This window comes from Oncorhynchus keta, chromosome 14 (genome assembly GCF_023373465.1).
Source record: "Oncorhynchus keta strain PuntledgeMale-10-30-2019 chromosome 14, Oket_V2, whole genome shotgun sequence".
NCBI lineage: Eukaryota > Metazoa > Chordata > Actinopteri > Salmoniformes > Salmonidae > Oncorhynchus > Oncorhynchus keta.
This window is the reverse complement of record NC_068434.1, coordinates 6,474,084-6,498,286: the sequence shown is the minus strand read 5'-3', so window position 1 is coordinate 6,498,286 and position 24,203 is coordinate 6,474,084. Positions and strand designations below refer to the sequence as shown.

Genomic DNA, 24,203 nt, shown 5'->3' with positions numbered 1-24,203 from the left:
TGATGAGTGTCAGAGCCAGTGTAGTAGGATACAATCTTAGTCCTGTATTGTCACTTTGCCTGTTTGATGGTTTGTCTGAGGGTATAGTATATCGCTTTATAAGCCTCCGGAACATATTCCAGTCTGTGCTAGCAACAGTCCTCTAGCATAGCATCCGTGTCATCTGACCACTTCCGGGTCACTGATATGTCCTGCTTTAGCTTTTTTTTGTAAGCAGGAATCAGGATGGAATTATGGTCAGATATTACAAAATGGAGGGCAAGATTTGTATGTGTCTCTACGTGTGGAGTGAAGGTGGAGTTTTAGCGCCCCCTGTATTTCCCTTTCTTCATGTGAATGGGATTCGGGCCTCGTCTGGGAGCAACATTATCTCCTTCCTGTCAGACTCATTAAAGAAGAAAAAAAAAATTGTCCAGGTGGAGATGAGTAATCGAGATGAGTAATCGCTGGTCTGATGTCCAATTTGTAAGTCGCTCTGGATAAGAGCGTCTGCTAAATGACTTAAATGTAAATGTAAATGTAATGTCCAGAAGCTCTTTTCAGTCATGAGAGACAGTAGCATCAATATTATGTACAAAATAAATTAAAAACAATGCTAGAAAAAAATAAACACAAAATTGAACAATTGGTCAGGAGTAAAACTGCAGCCATCCCCTCAGACAGACGCCATTCAATTGGTCAGGAGTAAAACTGCAGCCATCCCCTCAGACACCATTCTTTTTTCTTACATGTGGACTTTTATTGCTCATGAGTTATGAATAAAAAAATCAATATAGCTAGCAGAGGGCTCTGAAAATGTGCTTTACATGACTTTCCAAGGACGACAACACACATTTAATCAAACTTGTTTATTGCATTATTTAGACAGCAGTATAGCATGATAAATACAAAACAAGATTAACCTTAAATAAAAATGAAAACCACAGGGTTCCATAGGCTAGGTGAATAAGGCAGCTACGAGCTTTTTTCAGTCAAAGTTAATGTGCCAAAGGTTGGTACATATCGTCACTGTCTGAGAATCATCTCGTCTCCTAAACAAACTTTTCAGGAAATTAAAAAAAATATATAAATATATATATATATTTTTTTAATCCATATTTTTCCCCTTAATGAACATACAATTATGAAACTTCTAAAGCCATTTTGAATAGCTTCTTGATCCGAGTCATGAAATGTTCCGAGTAGACTGAGAGTTACTGCTTTCAATAGAATGAAAACTAATAATAATAATAATAATGGTGTTACGGGGTTATCAGACAGCGACATCCTTTCTGTAGCCTCAGATTCATAATTGCCAATGGAAGAGTCGACGCTGAAAGTGCATTAATTTAAACAATTTGGACACATGACCTGATTCTCAGTAGACTACAAGTAAATGGTAGGAGATTTGGCATGGTTTATGTTACCAAAGACAGAAGACTGTCTCAAGAGGTGGAAGTAGTCAGATATATTATATTCAATATCGCCATGTAGGGAAAAATGGGTTGTGTTTTTCCCCTTATTCAAAAATGATAATGATTATTATTTTTTATCCTTTTGAGGTAAAAGGTCACACTAAAACATTACTTATTGACAAGTTAAAAGTCTTGGAATTAAACCTAAAATGAAAAATCCTAAATAATTTTTAAAAAAGAGTCATCTTTAAAAAGACATTAAACAAACCCGAATGAATCCTTTCATTCTAGTGAACATATTGCAATAAAAAATCCCAACAAACTAAATTAGCTGTTATCTACTACTGTAAGTAGACAAAAAAAAATATATATATATATATATATATATAATATATAGAAATGAAAGGGTCTAAGAAGGGTGAAATGACAAAGTGATAAAGGCTCGGAAATGAATCACTCCGTTGACACAAAAGGCAATGTTAACCATTTGGCTAAGGAAATGGCTTCCGAGGTACTGTGCAGCAAGGCAGAGAATGTTTATAAGGCTTTATGGTGCTAAATTAAATCTTATTGGTAGATCACAATCTTTACAAACAACAACAAACAAGTGTTGTTTTTGCAGCAACTCAAGCGATCTGAAAACTGAGCAATCTTGTTGTTTGACAGTATGATCTTGAGTGAAAACCAAAAATCGATCTCCATGTCTCAGAGACACGCATTGCGACGCAGCATAAAAGGCTTGTCAGCTAACAGGTGACGGAAATTCATACAGAACCTGAAATCAAATTCAGCCACAGGTTTATGTTGGTTTTGTTAATCCCAAAGTCCAGGTATTCATGTATTAAAATATCCTTTTGGGGGGGAGCATTGGAAACACATTAGCGCAGTTGCCGATCGCGGTTAAATTTGGCTGGAAATAGAATCAACTACCACACCACCAAGCTAGTTGACATCCCTTGGAAGGGAATATCTCCCCGGGACTCCATAGGCTTGGTGTAACACAGCAGTGTGTGTGGCAGGAAGACTAGCAGACATTCACTGTTTGGAGGGGAACGGTGCAGCCACGAAAGGATCCAGCTCTACTGGCTGTGACGGCTGCTGTTCAGGCCCAGGCTGCTGTTCAGGCCCAGGCTGCTGTTCAGGCCCAGGCTGCTGTTCAGGCCCAGGCTGCTCCACCAGTACTGTGAAGGGTACCGCTCCAAAGTCATCCATGATGTTCCCATCCCCAAACGCATCATGGAGGGAGCTAGTCCGAGGCCTGCCATTGGCCGAACCCATGTCTGCCTTGCTGTCCCCCAGAAGTCCTTGGTACTGGTTAAGTCGGCTGCCATCCTGAGGACCAAAGGGATTGGCTCCGAAGGGGTCGACCTCATGAGGAAGGCTAGGCAGGGAAGCCCCTTTGTCTTTGTCGGCGTCTGCCATCGTTACGCCACCGACGCCGATGTTCTCCTTGGAGTCTGAGGTGCTGAGGAACTCGTTGGAGCTCTGGGAGTCCCTCCTGCCGACCTTCTTGTGCCGGCGGACGCGCTCGGGGGTTCGGAAGCCGGGCTTGTTGTTCTTGCGACCGCCAGTGGGCGTGCCGTGGTGGCGCTTGCCATTGCTGCCACCGCTGGTGCCACCAGAGAACTTCCTCTGACGCGAGGACAACTTCTGGAGGCTACGCTGCTTCAGCCTCTGCTGCTGGGGGCTGAGAGAATTCTCCAAGGCTGGACGGAAGATGTCCTCGGCACTCCTGGAGGTGGTTGGTGGCAGACCCGTGGGGCCGGGCTGGAAGGGAGAGAAGCCGAACGGGTCGATGCTTTCAGGGGACACAGGCGGAGTCCGACCCATAGAGAAGTCGCTGCTTCCAGTCTTGCCAGATTTGGAGAGGTTCCGGCTGAACGGAGCCTTAGTGAAGACGTCTAACTCGTCTAACTGGCTGGGCTGGTTGACTATGGCCTCCTGGCTCACCTGCCTGAAGGGAGCCGCGGAGAAGATGTCTGCGCTTTCTGTTGGAGCTGCCGCTGGAAGAAAGAAGGGCACAGCACCAAACACATCCTCACCAAACACGTCCACAATGCCACCGACACAAGGGGAAGCTCTAACAGCAACCATACCAGGTGACTCGGGAGGCGTAATTGTGATTAGTGTGTCTTCTGACTCCAATCTCGGACTTCCCTCATGGGTGGCAGTAGCCACTCCTCCTTTTAGCTTCCTAGTAAGTCCTTCCTTAACCTTCCTGGGTTCATAGTCTGAGTCGGAGCTGTGTTTGTCGTACTCTTCCTCAGCCTCTGAGTCCATCAGCAGAGGCCTATGTCCCAGCATCTCAGTTTCCTCCAAATCTTCCAGTTCGTTGAAGAACTCTCTATGCTCATTGTTCAGACCTTCGTTGTCGTCCGGGTCATCTTCCTCCTCGCTGCTCTTAGGGGAAGGAGGATCTGACTCAAAGTCACTGTCTGATTCGTCACTACCTGGTTTGCGAGTCGTTTGTGAGCCGCCAATAGGAGAGTTTCTCCTCCTACATGGTTTGTGCTCCTTTACCACCGGAGGTTGCAGCACTTCCTCAAGGGCTGGCTGGCCCACAGGAACAGGTACAGGGGCACCGACTGGGTTACTGAGCTCTTCAATAGGCTGATCAGTTATCAGACTAGAACCTGTTGGATTGAAGCAGACAAGAGAATGTTGTTAAAATTAAATTACCGGTACCAAGAAGCCTATACACCCAAAGCTATATTCAATGTCAGTAAACAAATATACAGTGCCTTGCAAAAGTAGTCATCACCCTTGGTGTTTTTCCTATTTTGTTTTTCATTACAACCTGTAATTGAAATGGATTTTTATTTGGATTTCATGTAATGGACATCACCAATTTGGACTATTTTGTGTAAGTCCAAAAAATGGTTTCAAGCAATTAAATAAATGAAAAGTGGTGCGTGCACATATGTATTCACCCCCTTCGCTATGAAGCCCCTAAATAAGATCTGGTGCCACCAATTACCTTCAGAAGTCCCATAATTAGTTCAATTATGTCCACCGGTGTGCAATCTAAGTGTCACATGATCTCACACACACACCTGTTCTGAAAAGCCCCAGAGTCTGCAACACCACCAAGCAAGCGGCACCATGAAAACCAAGGAGCTCTCCAAACAGGTCAGGGACAAAGTTGTGGAGAAGTACAGATCAGGGTTGAGTTATAAAAAATATCTGAATATTTGAACAATCCATAGAGCACCATTAAATCCATTATTATTTAAAAAAATGAAAAGAATATGGCCCCACAACAAACCCGCCCACAAACTAACAGACCAGGCAAAGAGGGCATTAATCAGAGAGGCCGCAAAGAGGCAAAGCTCCACAGCATAAATTGGAGTATCTGCCCATAAGACCACTTTAAGCCATAACACTCCACAGAGCTGGGCTTTACAGAAGAGTGGCCAGAAAAAAGCCACTGCTTCAAGAAAAAAATTAGCAAACACATTTGGTGTTTGCCAAAAGGCATGTGGGAGACTCCACAAACATTTGCAAAGTGGTACTGAGCTTTTTGGCCATCAAGGAACACACTGTCTGGCACAAACCCAACACCTCTCATCACCCCGAGAACACCATCCCCACATTGAAGCATGGTGGTGGCAGCATCATGTTGTGGGTATGTTTTTCATTGGCAGGGAAAATGGTCGGAATTGAAGGAACGATGGCGCTAAATACAGGGAAATTCTTGAGGGAAACCTGTTTCAGTCTTCCAGAGATTTGACACTGGAACGGAGGTTCACCTGCCAGCAGGACAATGACCCTAAGCATACTGCTAATGCAACACTCGAGTTATTTAAATGTTTCCCCTTAAACATCTTGGAATGGCCTAGTCAAAGCCCAGACCTCAATCCAATTGAGAATCTGTGGTATGACTTAAAGATTGCTGTACACCAGCAGAACCCATCCAACTTGAAGGAGCTGGAGAAGTTTTGCCTTGAAGAATGGGCAAAAATCCCAGTGGCTAGATGTGCCAAGCGTATAGAGACATACCTCAAGAGACTTGCACCTTTAATTTGCTCTACAAAGTATTGACTTCGGGGGGGGGGGGGAATAGTTACACACACACAAGATGTTTGTCTTATTTCTTTCTTTTGTTTCACTATTAAAAATATTTTGCATCTTCAAAGTATAAATTGTGTAAATCAAATGATCCCAGAATTTTTTTTTTTAAATAAGTCAGGCAACAAAATAGAAATTGGGGATTGACTTTCGCAAGTCACTAAACTATATTGTCTACGTTTTCTGTAACATTTTATTTGGTGGATTTAAGATACATTTGGAAAAATTGAATTGTTCATAAGTTTATTTCAATTGACTGATTTCCTTATATGAACTGTAACTCGTTAAAATTGTTGCATTTTGGGCTTCCCGGGTGGCGCTAAGGCACTGCATCGCAGTGCTAGCTGTGCCACCAGAGATTCTGGTTTTGAGCCCAGGCTGTCGCAGCTGGCCGCGCCCGGGAGGCCCATGGGGCGGAGCACAAATGGCCCAGCGTCGTCCGGGTTAGGGAGGGTTTGGCCGGCAGGGATATCCTTGTCTCATCGCGCACTAGCGACTCCTGTGGCGGGCCGAGCGCAGTGCACGTTAACCAGGTCGCCAGGTGTACGGTGCGGCTGGCTTCCCGGGTTGGATGGGCGGTGTGTCAAGAAGCAGTGCGGCTTGGTTGGGTTTTGTTTCGGAGGACGCATGGCTCTCGACCTTCGCCACTCCTGAGTCTGTACGGGAGTTGCAGCGATGAGACAAAAACAAACTACTACTACCAACTGGATACCACGAAATTGGGGAGAAAAAAAGGGGGTAAAATGGTTGTATTTGATATTTTATTCAGTATAAGAAGATTGAAACCTGGAAAATGTATTTGCTGATATTTTGGAAAAACTTAATTAGATTACAAAAGACCTTGTTAAAAGTTTCAAAAACAATGAATTAAAAAAAATACCAAACCCAGCAGGTCAAACGCTACCATATATGGGGATGGCAGTAATTTAATTTAACGTTTTGAATTATTATACCCATATATGGTAGCGTTACACCCACAGTTCCTCGCTCTCTCACACACACACACACCTTTTTTAGGACCCTGTCCTCCAAAGATAATTCATAAAGTGAACCATAAACAATGAAAGAACATGCACCTGTAGAACGGTCGTTAAGACACTAACAGCTTACAGACAGTAGGCAATTAAGGTCACAGTTATGAAAACTTAGAACACTAAAAAGGCCTTTCTACTGACTGAAAAAACAACAAAAGAAAGATGCCCAGGGTCCCTGCTCATCTGTGTGAATGTGCCTTAGGCATGCTGCAAGGAGGCATGAGGACTGCAGATGTGGCCAGGGCAATAAATTGCAATGTCCGTACTGTGAGACGCCTAAGACAACGCTACAGGGAGACAGGATGGACAGCTGATCATCCTCGCAGTGGCAGACCACATGTAACAACACCTGTCCAGGATCGGTACATCCGAACATCACACCTGCGGGACAGGTACAGGATGGCAACAACTGCCCGAGTTACACCAGGAATGCACAATCCCTCCATCAGTGCTCAGACTGTCCGCAATAGGCTGAGAGAGGCTGGACTGAGGACTTGTAGGCCTGTTGTAAGGCAGGTCCTCACCAGACATCAACGGCAACAATGTGGTTTATGGGTGAAAATCCAGTCACTGGATCTGGCAAAAAGTCGCGGTTTTGTCTCACCAGGGTTGATGGTCAGATTCGTGTATATCGTCGAAGGAATGAGCGTTACACCGAGGCCTGTACTCTGGAGCGGGATCGATTTGGAGGTGGAGGGTCCGTCATGGTCTGGGGCGGTGTGTCGCAGCATCATCGGACTGAGCTTGTTGTCAATCTCAACGCTGTGCGTTACAGGGAAGACAACCTCCTCCCTCATGTGGTACCCTTCCTGCAGGCTCATCATGACATGACCCTCCAGCATGACAATGCCACCAGCCATACTGCTCGTTCTGTGCATGATTTCCTGCCATGGCCAGCGAAGAGCCCGGATCTCAATCCCATTGAACACGTCTGGGACCTGTTGGATCGGAGGGTGAGGGCTAGGGCCATTTCCCCCAGAAATGTCCGGGAACTTGCAGGTCCCTTGGTGGAAGAGTGGGGTAACATCTCACAGCAAGAACGGGCAAATATTGTGCAGTCCATGAGGAGGAGATGCACTGCAGTACTTAATGCAACTGGTGGCCACACCAGATACTGACTTACTTTTGATTTTGACCCCCCTTTGTTCAGGGACACATCATTCCATTTCTGTTAGTCACAGTGTTCTAGAATCAAGATGCAACTGAATAATGGTGGTTTGAGACTTGTTTAAACCCCCAAAAAATATATGTTTATACCTTTATTTAACTAGGCAAGTCACTATTGCACATAGTGATCTTTAGGCTGGTGTGCGGCTGCTCGGCCATGGAAACTCATTTCAGGAAGCTCCCGACAAACAGTTATTGTGCTGATGTTGCTTCCAGAGGCAGTTTGGAACTCGGTAGTGAGTGTTGTTTTACACGCTTCAGCACTCGGCGATCCCGTTCCGTGAGCTTGTAGCCTACCACTTCATGGCTGAGCCGTTTTTGCTCCTAGACGTTTCCACTTCACAATAAAAGCACTTAAGAGCAGCTCTAGCAGGGCAGAAATTGGACGAACTGACTTGGTGGAAAGGTGACATCCTATGACGGTGCCACGTTGAAAGTCACTGAGCTCTTCAGTAAGGCCTTTCTACTGCCAATGTTTGTCTATGGAGATTGCACGCCTGTGTGCTTGATTTTATACACCAGTCAGCAACAGGTGTGGATGAAATAGCCAAATCCACTCATATATATATATATAAATAAATAAAAGTATACACAGAAGTATCTTTAAATAACTAATTCACACTCATTACCAATTCACATTTACAGAGCAGGAAGTGACTCCATAATAGATAGGGGTCTTTCCACTGCCACCAAACCAAACGTAGCTGTCCGTAGCTAACGAAGAGAGATACTCGTACGAGTTTCGAGATACATTCGCATGATAAAAATACCTCTTACCAAACTAGTAGGAGAAACATCGTGTAACATTCTACTGATCGTTATTAAGATATATTTTAGTTATATAATTTATTTTTTTGGGGGGTTGGGCTGCAGCTAGAATACACCTCTAAGTAAAAGTCCAACCACAAAATAATAAAACACATTTGAGGCAAATCTCCTCAATTAACATTTAATCTCAATTAGCTTTCGAGACTGAAGGCCACTGAAAACGATATCAACATGGCGAGTTTCAAATTAGTTTAATAAAGATAAATATAATTACAAAGGTCAACAACAACAAAAAATATATTTAGCATTTTCTCACTGCTAGTTTGTGACAAAACAAACCAGAAAAATCACTACTTTACCATCCTCTTCTTTAACGAGATGTGTTACACACCAACTGTTCAGCTTTAACTTGCTAATTATTTATATAATTATATATCCCATCTGACCATTGAAATCCTCTGTTGTCGCAGCAAAAGACTGCAGTTACGCAACACGGCCTGTATTCACAAAGCATCAAAGACTAGGTTGTGCTGATCTAGGATCAGTTTTGCCTTTTAGATCATAATGAATAATCCTATATTGTTCGGGGGGAGTGTGTGAACCTGATCTTAGATCAGCACAGCTGCTCAGATTTCACAACCTCTTGGGTTTATTAGGGTTTATGTGGGACAGAGCAGTGTGGTTTGGACTACAGAAGAGAGGGTAATTCCATACTACAGTGTTGGAGCAGGACAGGAAGGGGACTTGCCTGCACTAGACAGGAAGGGGGAGGAGCCAAACAGGTCTTCAGGGGTGATTGGCTGCAGCGGCCGGTCTGCCTCCTGGCTACTGGTTCTCTCCAGAGGTTTACCTGTTAAGACAGAGAGGGGAGAGGTGGCCGTTAGAGGGGGGGCGGCCGTTAGAGGGGGGGAGGCGGCCGTTAGAGGGGGGGGGAGGCGTTAGAGAGAGGGGGGGGAGGCGGCGTTAGAGAGGGGGGCGGCCGTTAGAGGGGCCGTTAGAGAGGGGGGGGAGGCGGCCGTTAGAGAGAGGGGGGGAGAGGCGGCCGTTAGAGAGAGGGGGGGAGAGGCGGCCGTTAGAGAGAGGGGGGGAGAGGCGGCCGTTAGAGAGAGGGGGAGAGGCGGCCGTTAGAGAGAGAGGGGAGAGGCGGGTTAGAGAGGGGGGCCGGCCGTTAGAGAGAGGGGGGAGAGGCGGCCGTTAGAGAGAGGGGGAGAGCGGCCGTTAGAGAGAGGGGGGAGAGGCGGCCGTTAGAAAGGGGGGGGAGAGGCGGCGTTAGAAAGGGGGGGGAGAGGCGGCCGTTAGAGAGGGGGGAGAGGCGGCCGTTACTAGTTCAAGATCTATCTAAAAAAACAATCAGTGTCAGAGATGGAATAGTAGAGGTAGGGGGAAGGTAAAAGACGGGACACTTGCTTGCTCTGAGGAGGTCGAACTCTCGGTCCAGCAGCTCCTCCTCCGTCAGTTTGGAGAAGTTGTCCTCTCCGAAGGGGTTCCAGCAGGACATGTCAGGAGGGTGGCTCTGGGGGGTGACCAGGCTCTGGGGAGGAGGGGTGGTCACCTTGAAGTCCACCAGAGGGCTTCTACTGGGGTACAAGGGGCAGGGAGGAGGGAGAGAGAGAGAGCGAGCGCAAGGGAGGAGTGAGAAAGAGAGAGAGAACGAGCGCAAGGGAGGAGGGAGAGAGAGAGAGCGCAAGGGAGGAGGGAGAGAGAGAGAGCGAGAGAGGGAGAAGGGAGGAGGGGGAGAGAGAGAGAGTGAGAGAGAGCGCAAGGGAGGAGGGAGAGAGAGAGAGAGAGAGAGAGAGAGAGAGAGAGAGAGAGAGAGAGAGAGAGAGAGAGAGAGAGAGAGAGAGAGAGAGAGCGCGAGAGAGAGCGAGAGAGCGCAAGGGAGGAGGGAGAGTGAGAGAGAGTGAGAGAGAGAGAGCGCAAGGGAGGAGGGAGAGAGAGAGAATTACTTGTGGTGTCTGTTACTAACCGACACATTACATAGATATTGCAGTAAAAACCCAGTGGAGGTTAAGTAGGTCGAGGGATGTTACCTGGTGCTAGTGGATGGAGGCTCCATGGGGGACATAGGCCCAGCAGGGTTATAGGAGCCCTGGGGAAGCTCCAGAGGATAGGGCTGCTGGGTGGGGTGTTGGTGTTGATGCTGTTGCTGTTGCTGCGCAAAAGCCCGTTGGTACTGGTGCATCTGCCAGGGAGAAGGGAAGGCGGTAACTAACGGTGACAGACGATCATAGACACCCTTCATTTGATCCATAGGAGTCTAAATCAAAATGGGAGAACTACCACTGGGAAGTATCAGCAGCAAAATGTTTTTTTTTTTAGATACTTTTTTAATTAAAAAGTTGATGATGACACCACGAAGGAAACACTGCAAGTGATTGACCTGGAATCTGCTCTTGTTGTGGAACGACACAGTTATTAACAGGGCCAAGATAGTAAACAGTTTCATGACATGTCCAAGATGCCCTAAAAAAAAAGAAAAAAAAAAAGCACAGAAACAAGACTCTCTGCCAAGATTTCCAAGTGCAAAACAGAAGTGTTACTTCATAGTAAACTTCACCCCCCCCCAAATCCTGTTGAGTTACCCTCTGTGGCCAAACATCAGCCCTCCACATACATACTTGTTAAGACAGAGGTACTTTTCTTGCTTGTTTTCCACCCAACGGTTACCATCGGTTACCATCGGTTACCATCGGTTACCATCTGCTTAATTTCAGCAGGAATCTGCTCCGTCCACACAGTCAAGAGGAGAGGGTGAACTCCACCGTGAGTGAGTGAGTGAGTGAGTGAGTGAACTCCACCTTGTTCAATGAGTGAGTGATGACCAAGTGAGGCTGTGTGAGTGAGTGATGACTGAACTCACCATAAGTGACTGAGTGTTTGAGTGACATGGAAAATGGTGGTGAAACACAGTGAGTGAGTGAAGAGTGAGTGAGTGTATGATGAACTCCACCGTGATGATGTGATTTGTGAGTGATGAACTCCACCGTGAGTGAGTGAGTGAGTGAGTGAGTGAGTGAGTGAGTGAGTGAGTGAGTGAGTGTCGCCTTGTTCAATGAAATTATACCAAGATCAGGCTGTGTTTGTCTGTTATACTGACCACTCATAACCACTGAGTGTTTAAGAAACATTAGAAAATAAAATGGGAAAAACACTGAACGTTGGAAGAAGATACATGTTATTTGTATATAAATATATATGTTATTTGTATATAAATATATATGTTATTTGTATATAAATATATATGTTATTTGTATATAAATGTTGGAGCATACTAACCTGACAGTTAAATTGTTGTTATGTTGTGTTGTTACCATGTTGTGTTGTTGTCTTTAGGTCTCTCTTTATGTAGTGTTGTGTTGCTACCATGCTGTGTTGTTGTCTTTAGGTCTCTCTTTATGTAGTGTTGTGTTGCTACCATGCTGTGTTGTTGTCTTTAGGTCTCTCTTTATGTAGTGTTGTGTTGCTGCTGTGTTGTTGTCTTTAGGTCTCTCTTTATGTAGTGTTGTGTTGCTGCCATGCTGTGTTGTTGTCTTTAGGTCTCTCTTTATGTAGTGTTGTGTTGTTACCATGCTGTGTTGTTGTCTTTAGGTCTCTCTTTATGTAGTGTTGTGTTGCTGCTGTGTTGTTGTCTTTAGGTCTCTCTTTATGTAGTGTTGTGTTGCTACCATGCTGTGTTGTCTTTAGGTCTCTCTTTATGTAGTGTTGTGTTGCTGCCATGCTGTGTTGTCTTTAGGTCTCTCTTTATGTAGTGTTGTGTTGCTGCCATGCTGTGTTGTTGTCTTTAGGTCTCTCTTTATGTAGTGTTGTGTTGCTGCCATGCTGTGTTGTTGTCTTTAGGTCTCTCTTTATGTAGTGTTGTTGCCATGCTGTGTTGTTGTCTTTAGGTCTCTCTTTATGTAGTGTTGTTGCCATGCTGTGTTGTCGTCGTCGTAAATAAGAATTTGTTCTTAACTGGCTTGCCTAGTTAAATAAAAGTTGGTTGCCAATTGCCCATATAAACTCCACAGAAGAATGCCACGCGGTGTTGACAGACAACTAACTGAACACCAAGTTTCCTCTTCAATCTGTGAATTTAATTGTCGGGAATAAAGATCAAAACGATTCTGTGACTACAAAAACAGGTCAAAATACTGTAAAAGATCCACACAAAAAAAACCACTAAGCACATTTCAGATAAAATACAACAACCCGATGTTTATCTCCCAGCAACAGCTAGCTAGCTAAAATGTCCATGAATGTTTGTTTTCGACCTGTCCCCAAATGAAAACATGAACCTGAAAACATGAACCTGAAAACGTGACCTGAAAACGTGACCTGAAAACGTGACCTGAAAACGTGAACCTGAAAACGTGACCTGAAAACGTGAACCTGAAAACGTGACCTGAAAACGTGACCTGAAAACGTGAACCTGAAAACGTGAACCTGAAAACGTGAACCTGAAAACGTGAACCTGAAAACGTGACCTGAAAACGTGAACCTGAAAACGTGACCTGAAAACGTGAACCTGAAAACGTGACCTGAAAACGTGACCTGGATGTCACGAATGTGTCTGGTGGGGATTCAACCAACAACATGGAGGCAGGTCGATCAGCATTGGAAAGTTGATAAACCCCACAAAAGGCTGAATTTCCTTTATAAAAGCTCAAATTAATAGACAATGGACGTGGCTCTTACCATGGCTGCGTAGTGAGTCTGTTGCTGCTGCTGATTCATGGGCTGCATCATCATCATCGGTTGTTGGAGAAGGGCCTGCTGCTGCTGCTGCTGTTGGAGCAGCTGTTGGAGCTGGATCGACTGCTGAAGGGCCTGCTGGTACTGTTGAAGGTACAGAGATAGTTTAGATTTCTCTAGAAGATATATATCTATATATCTTGTTAGATCATGTGGCTCTCTGTACAGTTCAGGACAACCCAGGACAGCCCGTCACCTTGCAGGGCGGTGTTAGTAGTAGTAGTAGTAGTAGTAGTAGTAGTAGTAGTAGTAGTAGTAGTAGTAGTAGTAGTAGTAGTAGTAGCAGTTAGTAGTAGTAGCAGTAGTAGCAGTAGTAGTAGCAGTAGTAGGGCGGTGTAGTAGTAGTAGTAGTAGTAGTAGTAGTAGTGGCAGTAGTTAGTAGTAGTAGTAGTAGTAGTAGTAGTAGTAGTAGTAGTAGCAGCAGCAGTAGCGGTAGTGGCAGCAGTAGTAGTAGTAGTAGTAGCAGTAGTAGTAGTAGTGGTGTAGTAGGTAGCAGTGGTGTAGTAGCAGTAGTAGTAGTAGTAGTAGTAGTAGTAGTAGTAGTGGTAGCAGTAGTAGTAGCAGTAGTAGGGCGGTGTTAGTAGTAGTGGGTGGAGCAGCTTTGACACTGATTTTGCGTGTTGCAAAACTTTTTTTTTTGTTGGTTTGTTGGTTGTTGCTACGGTGTCATCGGGTGACTCAGTAGTACCTGAAGGTATTGGAGCTGCCGTGGCTGGACAGGGTGACTCAGTAGTACCTGAAGGAATTGGAGCTGCCGTGGATGGACAGGGTGACTCAGTAGTACCTGAAGGTATTGGAGCTGCTGTGGATGGACAGGGTGACTCAGTAGTACCTGAAGGTATTGGAGCTGCTGTGGATGGACAGGGTGACTCAGTAGTACCTGAAGGTATTGGAGCTGCTGTGGATGGACAGGGTGACTCAGTAGTACCTGAAGGTATTGGAGCTGCTGTGGATGGACAGGGTGACTCAGTAGTACCTGAAGGTATTGGAGCTGCTGTGGATGGACAGGGTGACTCAGTAGTACCTGAAGGTATTGGAGCTGCTGTGGATGGACAGGGTGACTCAGTAGTACCTGAAGGTATTGGAGCTGCTGTGGATGGACAGGGTGACTCAGTAGTACCTGAAGGTATTGGAGCTGCCGTGGATGGACAGGGTGACTCAGTAGTACCTGAAGGCATTGGAGCTGCCGTGGATGGACAGGGTGACTCAGTAGTACCTGAAGGTATTGGAGCTGCTGTGGATGGACAGGGTGACTCAGTAGTACCTGAAGGTATTGGAGCTGCTGTGGATGGACAGGGTGACTCAGTAGTACCTGAAGGTATTGGAGCTGCCGTGGATGGACAGGGTGACTCAGTAGTACCTGAAGGTATTGGAGCTGCCGTGGATGGACAGGGTGACTCAGTAGTACCTGAAGGTATTGGAGCTGCTGTGGATGGACAGGGTGACTCAGTAGGTACCTGAAGGTATTGGAGCTGCCGTGGATGGACAGGGTGACTCAGTAGTACCTGAAGGTATTGGAGCTGCTGTGGATGGACAGGGTGACTCAGTAGTACCTGAAGGTATTGGAGCTGCCGTGGATGGACAGGGTGACTCAGTAGTACCTGAAGGTATTGGAGCTGCTGTGGATGGACAGGGTGACTCAGTAGTACCTGAAGGTATTGGAGCTGCTGTGGATGGACAGGGTGACTCAGTAGTACCTGAAGGTATTGGAGCTGCTGTGGATGGACAGGGTGACTCAGTAGTACCTGAAGGTATTGGAGCTGCTGTGGATGGACAGGGTGACTCAGTAGTACCTGAAGGTATTGGAGCTGCCGTGGATGGACAGGGTGACTCAGTAGTACCTGAAGGTATTGGAGCTGCTGTGGATGGACAGGGTGACTCAGTAGTACCTGAAGGTATTGGAGCTGCTGTGGATGGACAGGGTGACTCAGTAGTACCTGAAGGTATTGGAGCTGCTGTGGATGGACAGGGTGACTCAGTAGTACCTGAAGGTATTGGAGCTGCTGTGGATGGACAGGGTGACTCAGTAGTACCTGAAGGTATTGGAGCTGCCTGCTGTGGATGGACAGGGTGACTCAGTAGTACCTGAAGGTATTGGAGCTGCTGTGGCTGGACAGGGTGACTCAGTAGTACCTGAAGGTATTGGAGCTGCTGTGGATGGACAGGGTGACTCAGTAGTACCTGAAGGTATTGGAGCTGCTGTGGATGGACAGGGTGACTCAGTAGTACCTGAAGGTATTGGAGCTGCTGTGGCTGGACAGGGTGACTCAGTAGTACCTGAAGGTATTGGAGCTGCTGTGGATGGATAGGGTGACTCAGTAGTACCTGAAGGTATTGGAGCTGCCTGCTGTGGATGGACAGGGTGACTCAGTAGTACCTGAAGGTATTGGAGCTGCTGTGGCTGGACAGGGTGACTCAGTAGTACCTGAAGGTATTGGAGCTGCTGTGGATGGACAGGGTGACTCAGTAGTACCTGAAGGTATTGGGGCTGCTGTGGATGGACAGGGTGACTCAGTAGTACCTGAAGGTATTGGAGCTGGCCGTGGATGGACAGGGTGACTCAGTAGTACCTGAAGGTATTGGAGCTGCCGTGGCTGGACAGGGTGACTCAGTAGTACCTGAAGGTATTGGAGCTGCTGTGGATGGACAGGGTGACTCAGTAGTACCTGAAGGTATTGGAGCTGCCTGTGTGGATGGACAGGGTGACTCAGTAGTACCTGAAGGTATTGGAGCTGCCGTGGATGGACAGGGTGACTCAGTAGTACCTGAAGGTATTGGAGCTGCTGTGGATGGACAGGGTGACTCAGTAGTACCTGAAGGTATTGGAGCTGCCGTGGATGGACAGGGTGACTCAGTAGTACCTGAAGGTATTGGAGCTGCCGTGGATGGACAGGGTGACTCAGTAGTACCTGAAGGTATTGGAGCTGCTGTGGATGGACAGGGTGACTCAGTAGTACCTGAAGGTATTGGAGCTGCCGTGGATGGACAGGGTGACTCAGTAGTACCTGAAGGTATTGGAGCTGCTGTGGATGGACAGGGTGACTCAGTAGTACCTGAAGGTATTGGAGCTGCTGTGGATGGACAGGGTGACTCAGTAGTACCTGAAGGTATTGGGGCTGCTGTGGATGGACAGGGTGACTCAGTAGTACCTGAAGGTATTGGAGCTGCTGTGGATGGACAGGGTGACTCAGTAGTACCTGAAGGTATTGGGGCTGCTGTGGATGGACAGGGTGACTCAGTAGTACCTGAAGGTATTGGAGCTGCTGTGGATGGACAGGGTGACTCAGTAGTACCTGAAGGTATTGGAGCTGCTGTGGATGGACAGGGTGACTCAGTAGTACCTGAAGGTATTGGAGCTGCTGTGGATGGACAGGGTGAAGTGGATCTTGGTGTTGCAGACGCAGGTCCCCAGGCTGCAGCTGCTGGAGGACCCTGTTGGCTGTCTGTGGACAGGGTGACTCAGTAGTACCTGAAGGTATGCCCATTGGATGGGGGTGACTCAGTAGTACCTGACAATTGGAGCTGTGTGAGGACATGACTCAGTAGTTGAAGGTATTGGAGCTGCTGTCAAAAAAAAAGTAGTACCTGAAGGTATTTGTCTCCTTTTCTGGGTCGACTCAGTAGTACCTGAAAAATTGCCACCTGTGATGGACAGGGTGAAGCTTACCTTTAAGGTAATAATAATGGACAGGGTGACTTTAGCAGAGCTGCTGGACAGGGTGACTCAGTAGTACCTGAAGGTATTGCAGCTGCTTGGATCCATAGGAGCAGTACCTGAAATGGAGCTTGTGTCTCTAGGGTGACAGTAGTACCTGAAGGTATTGGAGCTGCTGTGGATGGACAGGGTGTCTCAGTAGCTACCTGAAGTAATACCTATGGACTGACTACTTACCTGTTTAGCTCTGTGGATGGACAGGGTGACTCAGTACCTGAAGGTAAAGCTGCTGTGGATGGACAGGGTGACTCAGTAATACCTGAAGGTAACTACTTCATGGACTAGGGTGACTCAGTAATACCTGAGCTAAATGCTTGTGGACAGGGTGACTCTAGTACCTGAAGGTATTGGAGCTGCTAGCTAACTAGTTCATGTTTGGAGCTGCTGTGGAACAGTAATACCTAAGGTAAGCTGCTTGGATGGACAGGGTGTTTAGCTCCAACAGGTCCCCAGGCTGCAGCTGCTGGAATGCTGTCTGTGGCGTCACCGGATGCCCATTCCCTGGGGTGGTCGCTATGACAAAGTAATATTTCATAATTTTGTCAAAAAAAAAAATAACTGCTTGTGTGTCTAGTATCCAACAGTAATACCTAGCTAACTGCTTGTGTGTCTAGCTCCAACAGTAATACCTAGCTAGCTGCTTGTGTGTCTAGCTCCAACAGTAATACCTAGCTAAATGCTTCATGTTTAGCTCCAACAGTAATACCTAGCTAAATGCTTCATGTTTAGCTCCAACAGTAATACCTAGCTAACTGCTTGTTCTAGCTCCAACAGTAATACCTAGCTAACTGCTTGTGTCTAGCTCCAACAGTAATACCTAGCTAACTGCTTGTGTTTAGCTCCAACAGTAATACCTAGCTAACTGCTTGTGTGTCTAGCTCCAACAGTAATACCTAGCTAACTGCTTGTGTCTCTAGCTCCAACAGTAATACCTAGCTAACTGCTTGTGTTTCTAGCTCCAACAGTAATACCTAGCTAACTGCATGTGTGTCTAGCTCCAACAGTAATACCTAGCTAGCTGCTTGTGTGTCTAGCTCCAACAGTAATACCTAGCTAGCTGCTTGTGTGTCTAGCTCCAACAGTAATACCTAGCTAACTGCTTGTGTGTCTAGCTCAAACAGTAATACCTAGCTAACTGCTTGTGTGTCTAGCTCCAACAGTAATACCTAGCTAACTGCTTGTGTGTCTAGCTCCAACAGTAATACCTAGCTAACTGCTTGTGTGTCTAGCTCCAACAGTAATACCTAGCTAACTGCTTGTGTCTCTAGCTCCAACAGTAATACCTAGCTAAATGCTTCATGTTTAGCTCCAACAGTAATACCTAGCTAACTGCTTGTGTGTCTCTAGCTCCAACAGTAATACAGTGCAGTAGTGTAATATAGACATATTATATATAGCTATATGCTTGTGTGTCTAGCTACAACAGTAATACCTAGCTAGCTGCTTGTGTGTCTAGACAGTAATATCTAGCTAGCTGCTTGTGTGTCTAGAACAGTAATATCTAGCTAGCTGCTTGTGTGTCTAGCTCAGTAGTTATATAAATGCTTCATGTTTAGCTCCAACAGTAATACCTAGCTAAATGCTTCATGTTTAGACAACAGTAATACCTAGCTAACTGCTTGTGTCTAGACCAACAGTAATATAGGATGGTAGCAGTAGTAAAGGATGGTGTGTCTAGACAGTAGTACCTATAGGAACTGGTGTGTCTCAGACAGTAATATCTAGCTAGCTGCTTGTGTGTCTAGCTCAACAGTAATACCTAGCTAACTGCTTGTGTTTCTAGCTCCAACAGTAATACCTAGCTAGCTGCTTGTGTCTAGCGCCAACAGTAATATCTAGCTAGCTGCTTGTGTGTCTAGCTCCAACAGTAATATCTAGCTAACTGGTTGTGTTTAGCTCCAACAGTAATACCTAGCTAGCTGCTGTGTGTCTAGTACAACAGTAATACCTATAACTGCATGTGTGTCTAGCTCCAACAGTAATACCTAGCTAACTGCATGGTGTGTAGCTCCAACAGTAATATCTAGCTAGCTGCTTGTGTGTCTAGACAAACAGTAATACCTAGCTAACTGCTTGTGTTTAGACAGTAATACCTATATTCATGTCTAGGAGCTAACTGCTGTGTTTAGCTCCAACAGTAATACCTAGGAACTGCTGTGTATAGACAGTAGTAATACCTAGCTAAATGCTTCATGTCTAGCTCCAATAGTAATACCTAGCTAAATGCTTCATGTCTAGCTCCAACAGTAATACCTAGAATGCTTCATGTCTAGCTCCAGTAGTTATATAGCTAACTGCTTCATGTTTAGCTCCAACAGTAATACCTAGCTAACTGCTGAGTATAGACAGTAGTTACCTATAAATGCTTCATGTCTAGCTCCAACAGTAATACCTAGCTAACTGCTTGTGTCTCGCGCCAACAGTGCAGTAGTAATAATATAGACATATTATGTATAGTTATATAGGATGGCGTGTATAGACAGTAGTTATATAGGATGGTGTGTATAGACAGTAGTTATATAGGATGGTGTGTATAGACAGTAGTTATATAGGATGGTGTGTATAGACAGTAGTTATATAGGATGGTGTGTATAGACAGTAGTTATATAGGATGGTGTGTATAGACAGTAGTTATATAGGATGGTGTGTATAGACAGTATAGACAGTAGTTATATAGGATGGTGTGTATAGACCGTATGGATAGAAAAGGTGTGGACAGCAGTAGTTATATAGGATGAGCCTAGACTAATATACAGTATATACACATATGAAGTATGTAAACATTAAAGTGACTAGTGTTTAATGACCATGTACATAGGGCAGCCGTCTCCGCAGGGTAGAGTACCGGGTGCCGGCTAGTCACCGCCGGCAGAGTAACCGCTAGTAACCGTGACTAAGTTTCAGGGCAGGGTACTGGGTGGTAGCCGGCTAATAACCGCGACTAAGTTTCAGGGCAGGGTACTGGGAGGAGTCTGGCTAGTGGTGACTGTTTAACAGTCTGATGGCCTGGAGAAAAACAGCTTCTATCAGTCTCTCGGTCCCAGCTTTGATGCACCTGTACTGTCTCGGTCTGCTCGATGGTAGCGAGGTGAGGTAAGGGTTTCAGGCGCTGATGATCTGAGGACCTTGATGATCTTCTTGGCCTTCCTGTGACATTTGTAGAAGATTGTGAGGGTCTTCGGGCACGAGGCACATTTCCTTCAGACTGGGATATGGAGAGATTGAATATGAATAACACCCCAATTGAGCATGCTCCGAGGACACGGCTTGGGATGCAGTCGAGGCTGGCAAGGGTAAACACGTTTAAATTACTTCCTCACGCCAGGCCACAGAGAACAAAAGCACTAAGTCCTCTTCAGTGTCGATGTTGATTTCCTCAAAGCAGGAAAATAATAGTGTTTAGCCCGTCCGGGAAGCGTAAGCTATTCCCCCCCACAGTGAGATGCACAGTGTCAGCCAAGGTGCAGTGCCCATGGGGGTGTCCCTTAAGGGTTTCAGTGCCCATGGGGGTCCCTTAAGGGCTTCAGTGCCCATGGGGGTGTCCCTTAAGGGTGTCCCATGGGGGGTGTCCCTTCAGGGTTGCAGTGCCCATGGGGGTGTCCCTTAAGGGTTTCAGTGCCCATGGGGGGGGTGTCCCTTAAGGGCTTCAGTGCCCATGGGGGGGCGGGGGCCCATGGGGGGTCCCTTAAGGGTTTCAGTGCCTTGCTCAAGGACACAAAACGGCAGATAAAGAAAACACACAAAGTAAAATTTGAACGCTCACCTTTCTGCCCATTGCTGACAGGTACAGAAGGCTCAGCTGTAGGGGTGACGATGGGCGTGGCAGCGACCGGGGTGCCGATGGGCGTGGCAGCGACCGGGGTGCCGGCTGCTACAGGAATGGGTAGCACATAACTGCTTGTAGCTTTGGGTCTCTGTCTCGGAGTGATGGAAGTTGCCGTCGGCCCCACGGACTCTGTGATTCTGGACCAGAAGAACACGTTTAGGTTTGGGGACCTTAAAATGGTCTCTCTTTCACATAACCTTCATTTTATTACATCCCTTTTTGCTAGAGACCTGAGATTTACATTCCAGAATATCTATAACGCACGGTGACATACCTGGCTTTCGTCATACTCTTCCTGGCAGCGAATTGGCTGGCTGTGAGCGGCTCAGGAAGTGACGTGGGGAGAGGAGAGTTCTGTAGGAGACAACGTGATGTTACACAACCATCATCTCAACCGAACTAACTCAGGGTGCATTGTGGGGAGAGGAGAGCTCTGTAGGAGACCACCGGTTGCCCATTCCCTAGGGTTGTCGCTATGATAAAGCGTAGAGATACAATTTGATCAGGAATACAGTGTAGACATTGTTAATGTTATAAATGACTATTGTAGCTGGAAACGGCTGATTTTTTAATGGAATATCTACATAGGCGTACAGAGGCCCATTATTAGAAATGTCCTTGTTTTAGAAAGAAAAACACATTTTTTTGTCCATTAAAATAACATAAAATTGTAAATGACTATTGTAGCTGGAAACGGCAGATCTACATGGGATTGTGTGGATTATCTACATAGGCGTACAGAGGCCCATTATCAGCAACCATCACTCCTTGTTCCAATGGCACGTTGTGTTAGATAATCCAAATGTATAATTTTAAAAGGCTATTTGATCATTAGAAAACCATTTTGCAACGATGTTAGCACAGCTGAAAACTGTTGTGCTGATTTAAAGAAGCAATAAAACTGTCCTTCTTTAGACTAGTTGAGCATCTGGAGCGTCAGCATTTGTGGGTTCGATTACAGGCTCAAAATGGCCAGAAACAAAGAACTTTCTTCTGAAACTCGTCAATGTATTCTTGTTCTGAGAAATGAAGGATATTCCATGCGAGAAATTGCCAAGAAACTAAAGATCTCGTACAACGCTGTGTACTACTCCCTTCACAGAACAGCGCAAACTGGCTCTGACCAGAATAGAAAGAGTGGGAGGCCCCGGTGCACAACTGAGAAACAAGAGGACAAGTACATTGCGTGTCTAGTTTGAGAAACAGACACCTCACAAGTCCTTAACTTGCAGCTTCAGAAAAATAGTACCCGCAAAACACCAGTCTCAACGTCAACAGTGAAGAGGCGACTCCGGGATGCTGGCCTTCTACGCAGAGTTGCAAAGAAAAAGCCACATCTCAGACTGGCCAATAAAAAGAAAAGATTAAGATGGCCAAAATAACACAGACACTGGACAGACTAATGTATATTTTGAGGTGTTCGGATCACAAAGAAGAACATTCGTGAGATGCATAAAAAATGAAAAGATGCTGGAGGAGTGAACCATCTGTCAAGCCTGGGGAGGCAATGTGATGGTCTGGGGGAGGCAATGTGATGGTCTGGTGGAGGCAATGTGATGGTCTGGGGGAGGCAATGTGATGGTCTGGGGGAGGCAATGTGATGGCCTGGGGAGGCAATGTGATGGCCTGGGGGAGGCAATGTGATGGTCTGGTGGAGGCAATGTGATGGTCTGGGGAGGCAATGTGATGGTCTGGGGAGGCAATGTGATGGCCTGGTGGAGGCAATGTGATGGCCTGGGGGAGGCAATGTGATGGCCTGGGGAGGCAATGTGATGGTCTGGTGGAGGCAATGTGATGGTCTGGTGGAGGCAATGTGATGGTCTGGTGGAGGCAATGTGATGGTCTGGTGGAGGCAATGTGATGGTCTGGTGGAGGCAATGTGATGGTCTGGTGGAGGCAATGTGATGGTCTGGTGGAGGCAATGTGATGGTCTGGGGGAGGCAATGTGATGGTCTGGTGGAGGCAATGTGATGGTCTGGTGGAGGCAATGTGATGGCCTGGTGGAGGCAATGTGATGGCCTGGGGAGGCAATGTGATGGCCTGGGGGAGGCAAAAGTGATCTTGAACTGGGGGAGGCAATGTGACTCCTGGGGAGGCAATGTGATGGCCTGGGGAGGCAATGTGATCCTCCTGGGAGAGGACAATGTGATGGCCTGGGGGAAAATGTGCATAACCTGGGGAAGCAGTGCTGGTATTCTGGGGGAGGCAATGTGATGGTCTGGGGTCAGGCAATGTGATGGTCTGGGGGGCAATGTGATGGTCTGGGGCCCAGGCAATGTGATGGTCTGGGGGAGGCAATGTGATGGTCTGGGGGAGGCAATGTGATGGTCTGGGGGAGGCAATGTGATGGTCTGGGGGAGGCTATGTGATGGTCTGGGGGAGGCTGTAAGTGGATGTGATGGTCTGGGGGAGGCTATGTGATGGTCTGGGGTAGATTTGGTGGTGGTAATGTGATGGTCTGGGGAGGCAATGTGATGGTCTGGGGGTGATTTGGTGAAAATGTGAATCTTAGGCAATGTGATGGTCTGGGGGTGCTTTGGTGGTGGTAAAGTGGGAGATTTGTACAGGATAAAAGGGATCTTGAACAAGGAAGGCTTTCACTCCATTTTGTAACGCCATACCCTGTGGACGGCGCTTAAATGGAGCCAATATCCTCCTACAACAGGACAATGACCCAAAGCACAGCTCCAAAATATGCAATAACTATTGAGGGAAGAAGCAGTCAGCTGGTATTCTGTCTATAATGGAGTGGCCAGCACAGTCACCGTATCTCAACCCTATTGAGCTGTTGTGGGAGCAGCTTGACCGTAGGGGCCCATTAAGCCAATCCAACGGGTGGGAGGTGCTTCAGGAAGTATGGGGTGAAATCTCTTCAGATCACCTCAACAAATTGACAACTAGAAAGCCAAAGGTCTGCAAGGCTGTAAGTGGATTCGTTGACGGAAATTTATTATTTTTTTATCATTATTTATAAACCTTGTCAACGTCTTGACTATATTTTCCTATTCATTTTGCAACTCATTTCATGTATGTTTTCATAGAAAACAAGAATTTCTATTTGATCCCAAAGTTTTGAACATCTGTCACGATGGAAGAACAGCAACTTACAAAGAGATTTGGCACAGGACACTCCTTTCCAGCTAACTTGAAGGCAAAGTAGGAGACTTGATAGATGTCTGGTCTCTTCTCATGGTCAGGCTCAAGCATATATCCTGGAGGAGACATGGGAGGAGAGTGGACATATAGTTTAATATAGCCTGGAGTAGAGGGGACATATAGTTTAATATAGCCTGGAGTAGAGGGGACATATAGTTTAATATAACCTGGAGTAGAGGTGGGAGTAGAGGGGACATATAGTTTACTATAACCTGGAGTAGAGGGGACATATAGTTTAATATAGCCTGGAGTAGAGGGGACATATAGTTTAATATAACCTGGAGTAGAGGGGACATATAGTTTACTATAACCTGGAGTAGAGGGGACATATAGTTTAATATAAC

General features: G+C 46.3%; 1 protein-coding gene and 1 long non-coding RNA gene across 7 annotated transcripts; one reads left to right on the top strand and one right to left on the bottom strand.

The window, feature by feature from the left end:
* Positions 1 to 833: 833 nt before the first annotated feature.
* On the bottom strand, positions 834 to 23,930 carry LOC118381152 (BMP-2-inducible protein kinase-like). 3 transcript variants are annotated; one of them, XM_052460923.1, is made up of 10 exons: positions 23,812 to 23,930; positions 20,978 to 21,057; positions 20,641 to 20,840; positions 17,359 to 17,390; positions 16,456 to 16,611; positions 13,106 to 13,246; positions 10,462 to 10,613; positions 9,839 to 10,008; positions 9,180 to 9,281; positions 834 to 4,027 (listed from the first exon to the last, which is right to left on the bottom strand). In XM_052460923.1, exons 1-10 carry the CDS (start codon positions 23,926 to 23,928, stop codon positions 2,430 to 2,432), a joined length of 2,748 nt encoding a protein of 915 aa, XP_052316883.1. In that variant the 5' UTR covers positions 23,929 to 23,930; the 3' UTR covers positions 834 to 2,429. The 3 variants fall into 3 exon arrangements, with proteins under 3 accessions (XP_052316883.1, XP_052316884.1, XP_052316885.1); XM_052460924.1 differs by having other exon boundaries at positions 9,839 to 10,005; XM_052460925.1 differs by having other exon boundaries at positions 16,504 to 16,611.
* On the top strand, positions 14,436 to 16,214 carry LOC127907148 (uncharacterized). Of its 4 annotated transcripts, XR_008063459.1 has the most exons (8): positions 14,436 to 14,576; positions 14,626 to 14,769; positions 14,962 to 15,057; positions 15,254 to 15,301; positions 15,398 to 15,445; positions 15,546 to 15,641; positions 15,934 to 16,077; positions 16,126 to 16,214. It is a non-coding gene; the product is annotated as an uncharacterized LOC127907148 (long non-coding RNA). The 4 variants fall into 4 exon arrangements; XR_008063462.1 differs by lacking the exons at positions 14,962 to 15,057; positions 15,254 to 15,301; positions 15,546 to 15,641; XR_008063460.1 differs by lacking the exons at positions 15,254 to 15,301; positions 15,398 to 15,445; positions 15,546 to 15,641 and having other exon boundaries at positions 14,962 to 15,009; positions 15,886 to 16,077.
* Positions 23,931 to 24,203: the final 273 nt, after the last annotated feature.

What these genes read in the sequence shown, in the direction of transcription:
- LOC118381152 (XM_052460923.1), bottom strand. Translation starts at nt 23,928, where the DNA reads ATGTCTCCTCCAGGATATATGCTTGAGCCTGACCATGAGAAGAGACCA. An exon ending in AAGAGTATGACGAAAGCCAG is followed by an intron (nt 20,841 to 20,977) that starts GTATGTCACCGT and finishes CTTCTGGTCCAG; the next exon opens with AATCACAGAGTCCGTGGGGC. An exon ending in GGAATGGGCATCCGGTGACG is followed by an intron (nt 16,612 to 17,358) that starts CCACAGACAGCA and finishes GAGTCACCCTGT; the next exon opens with CCACAGACAGCCAACAGGGT.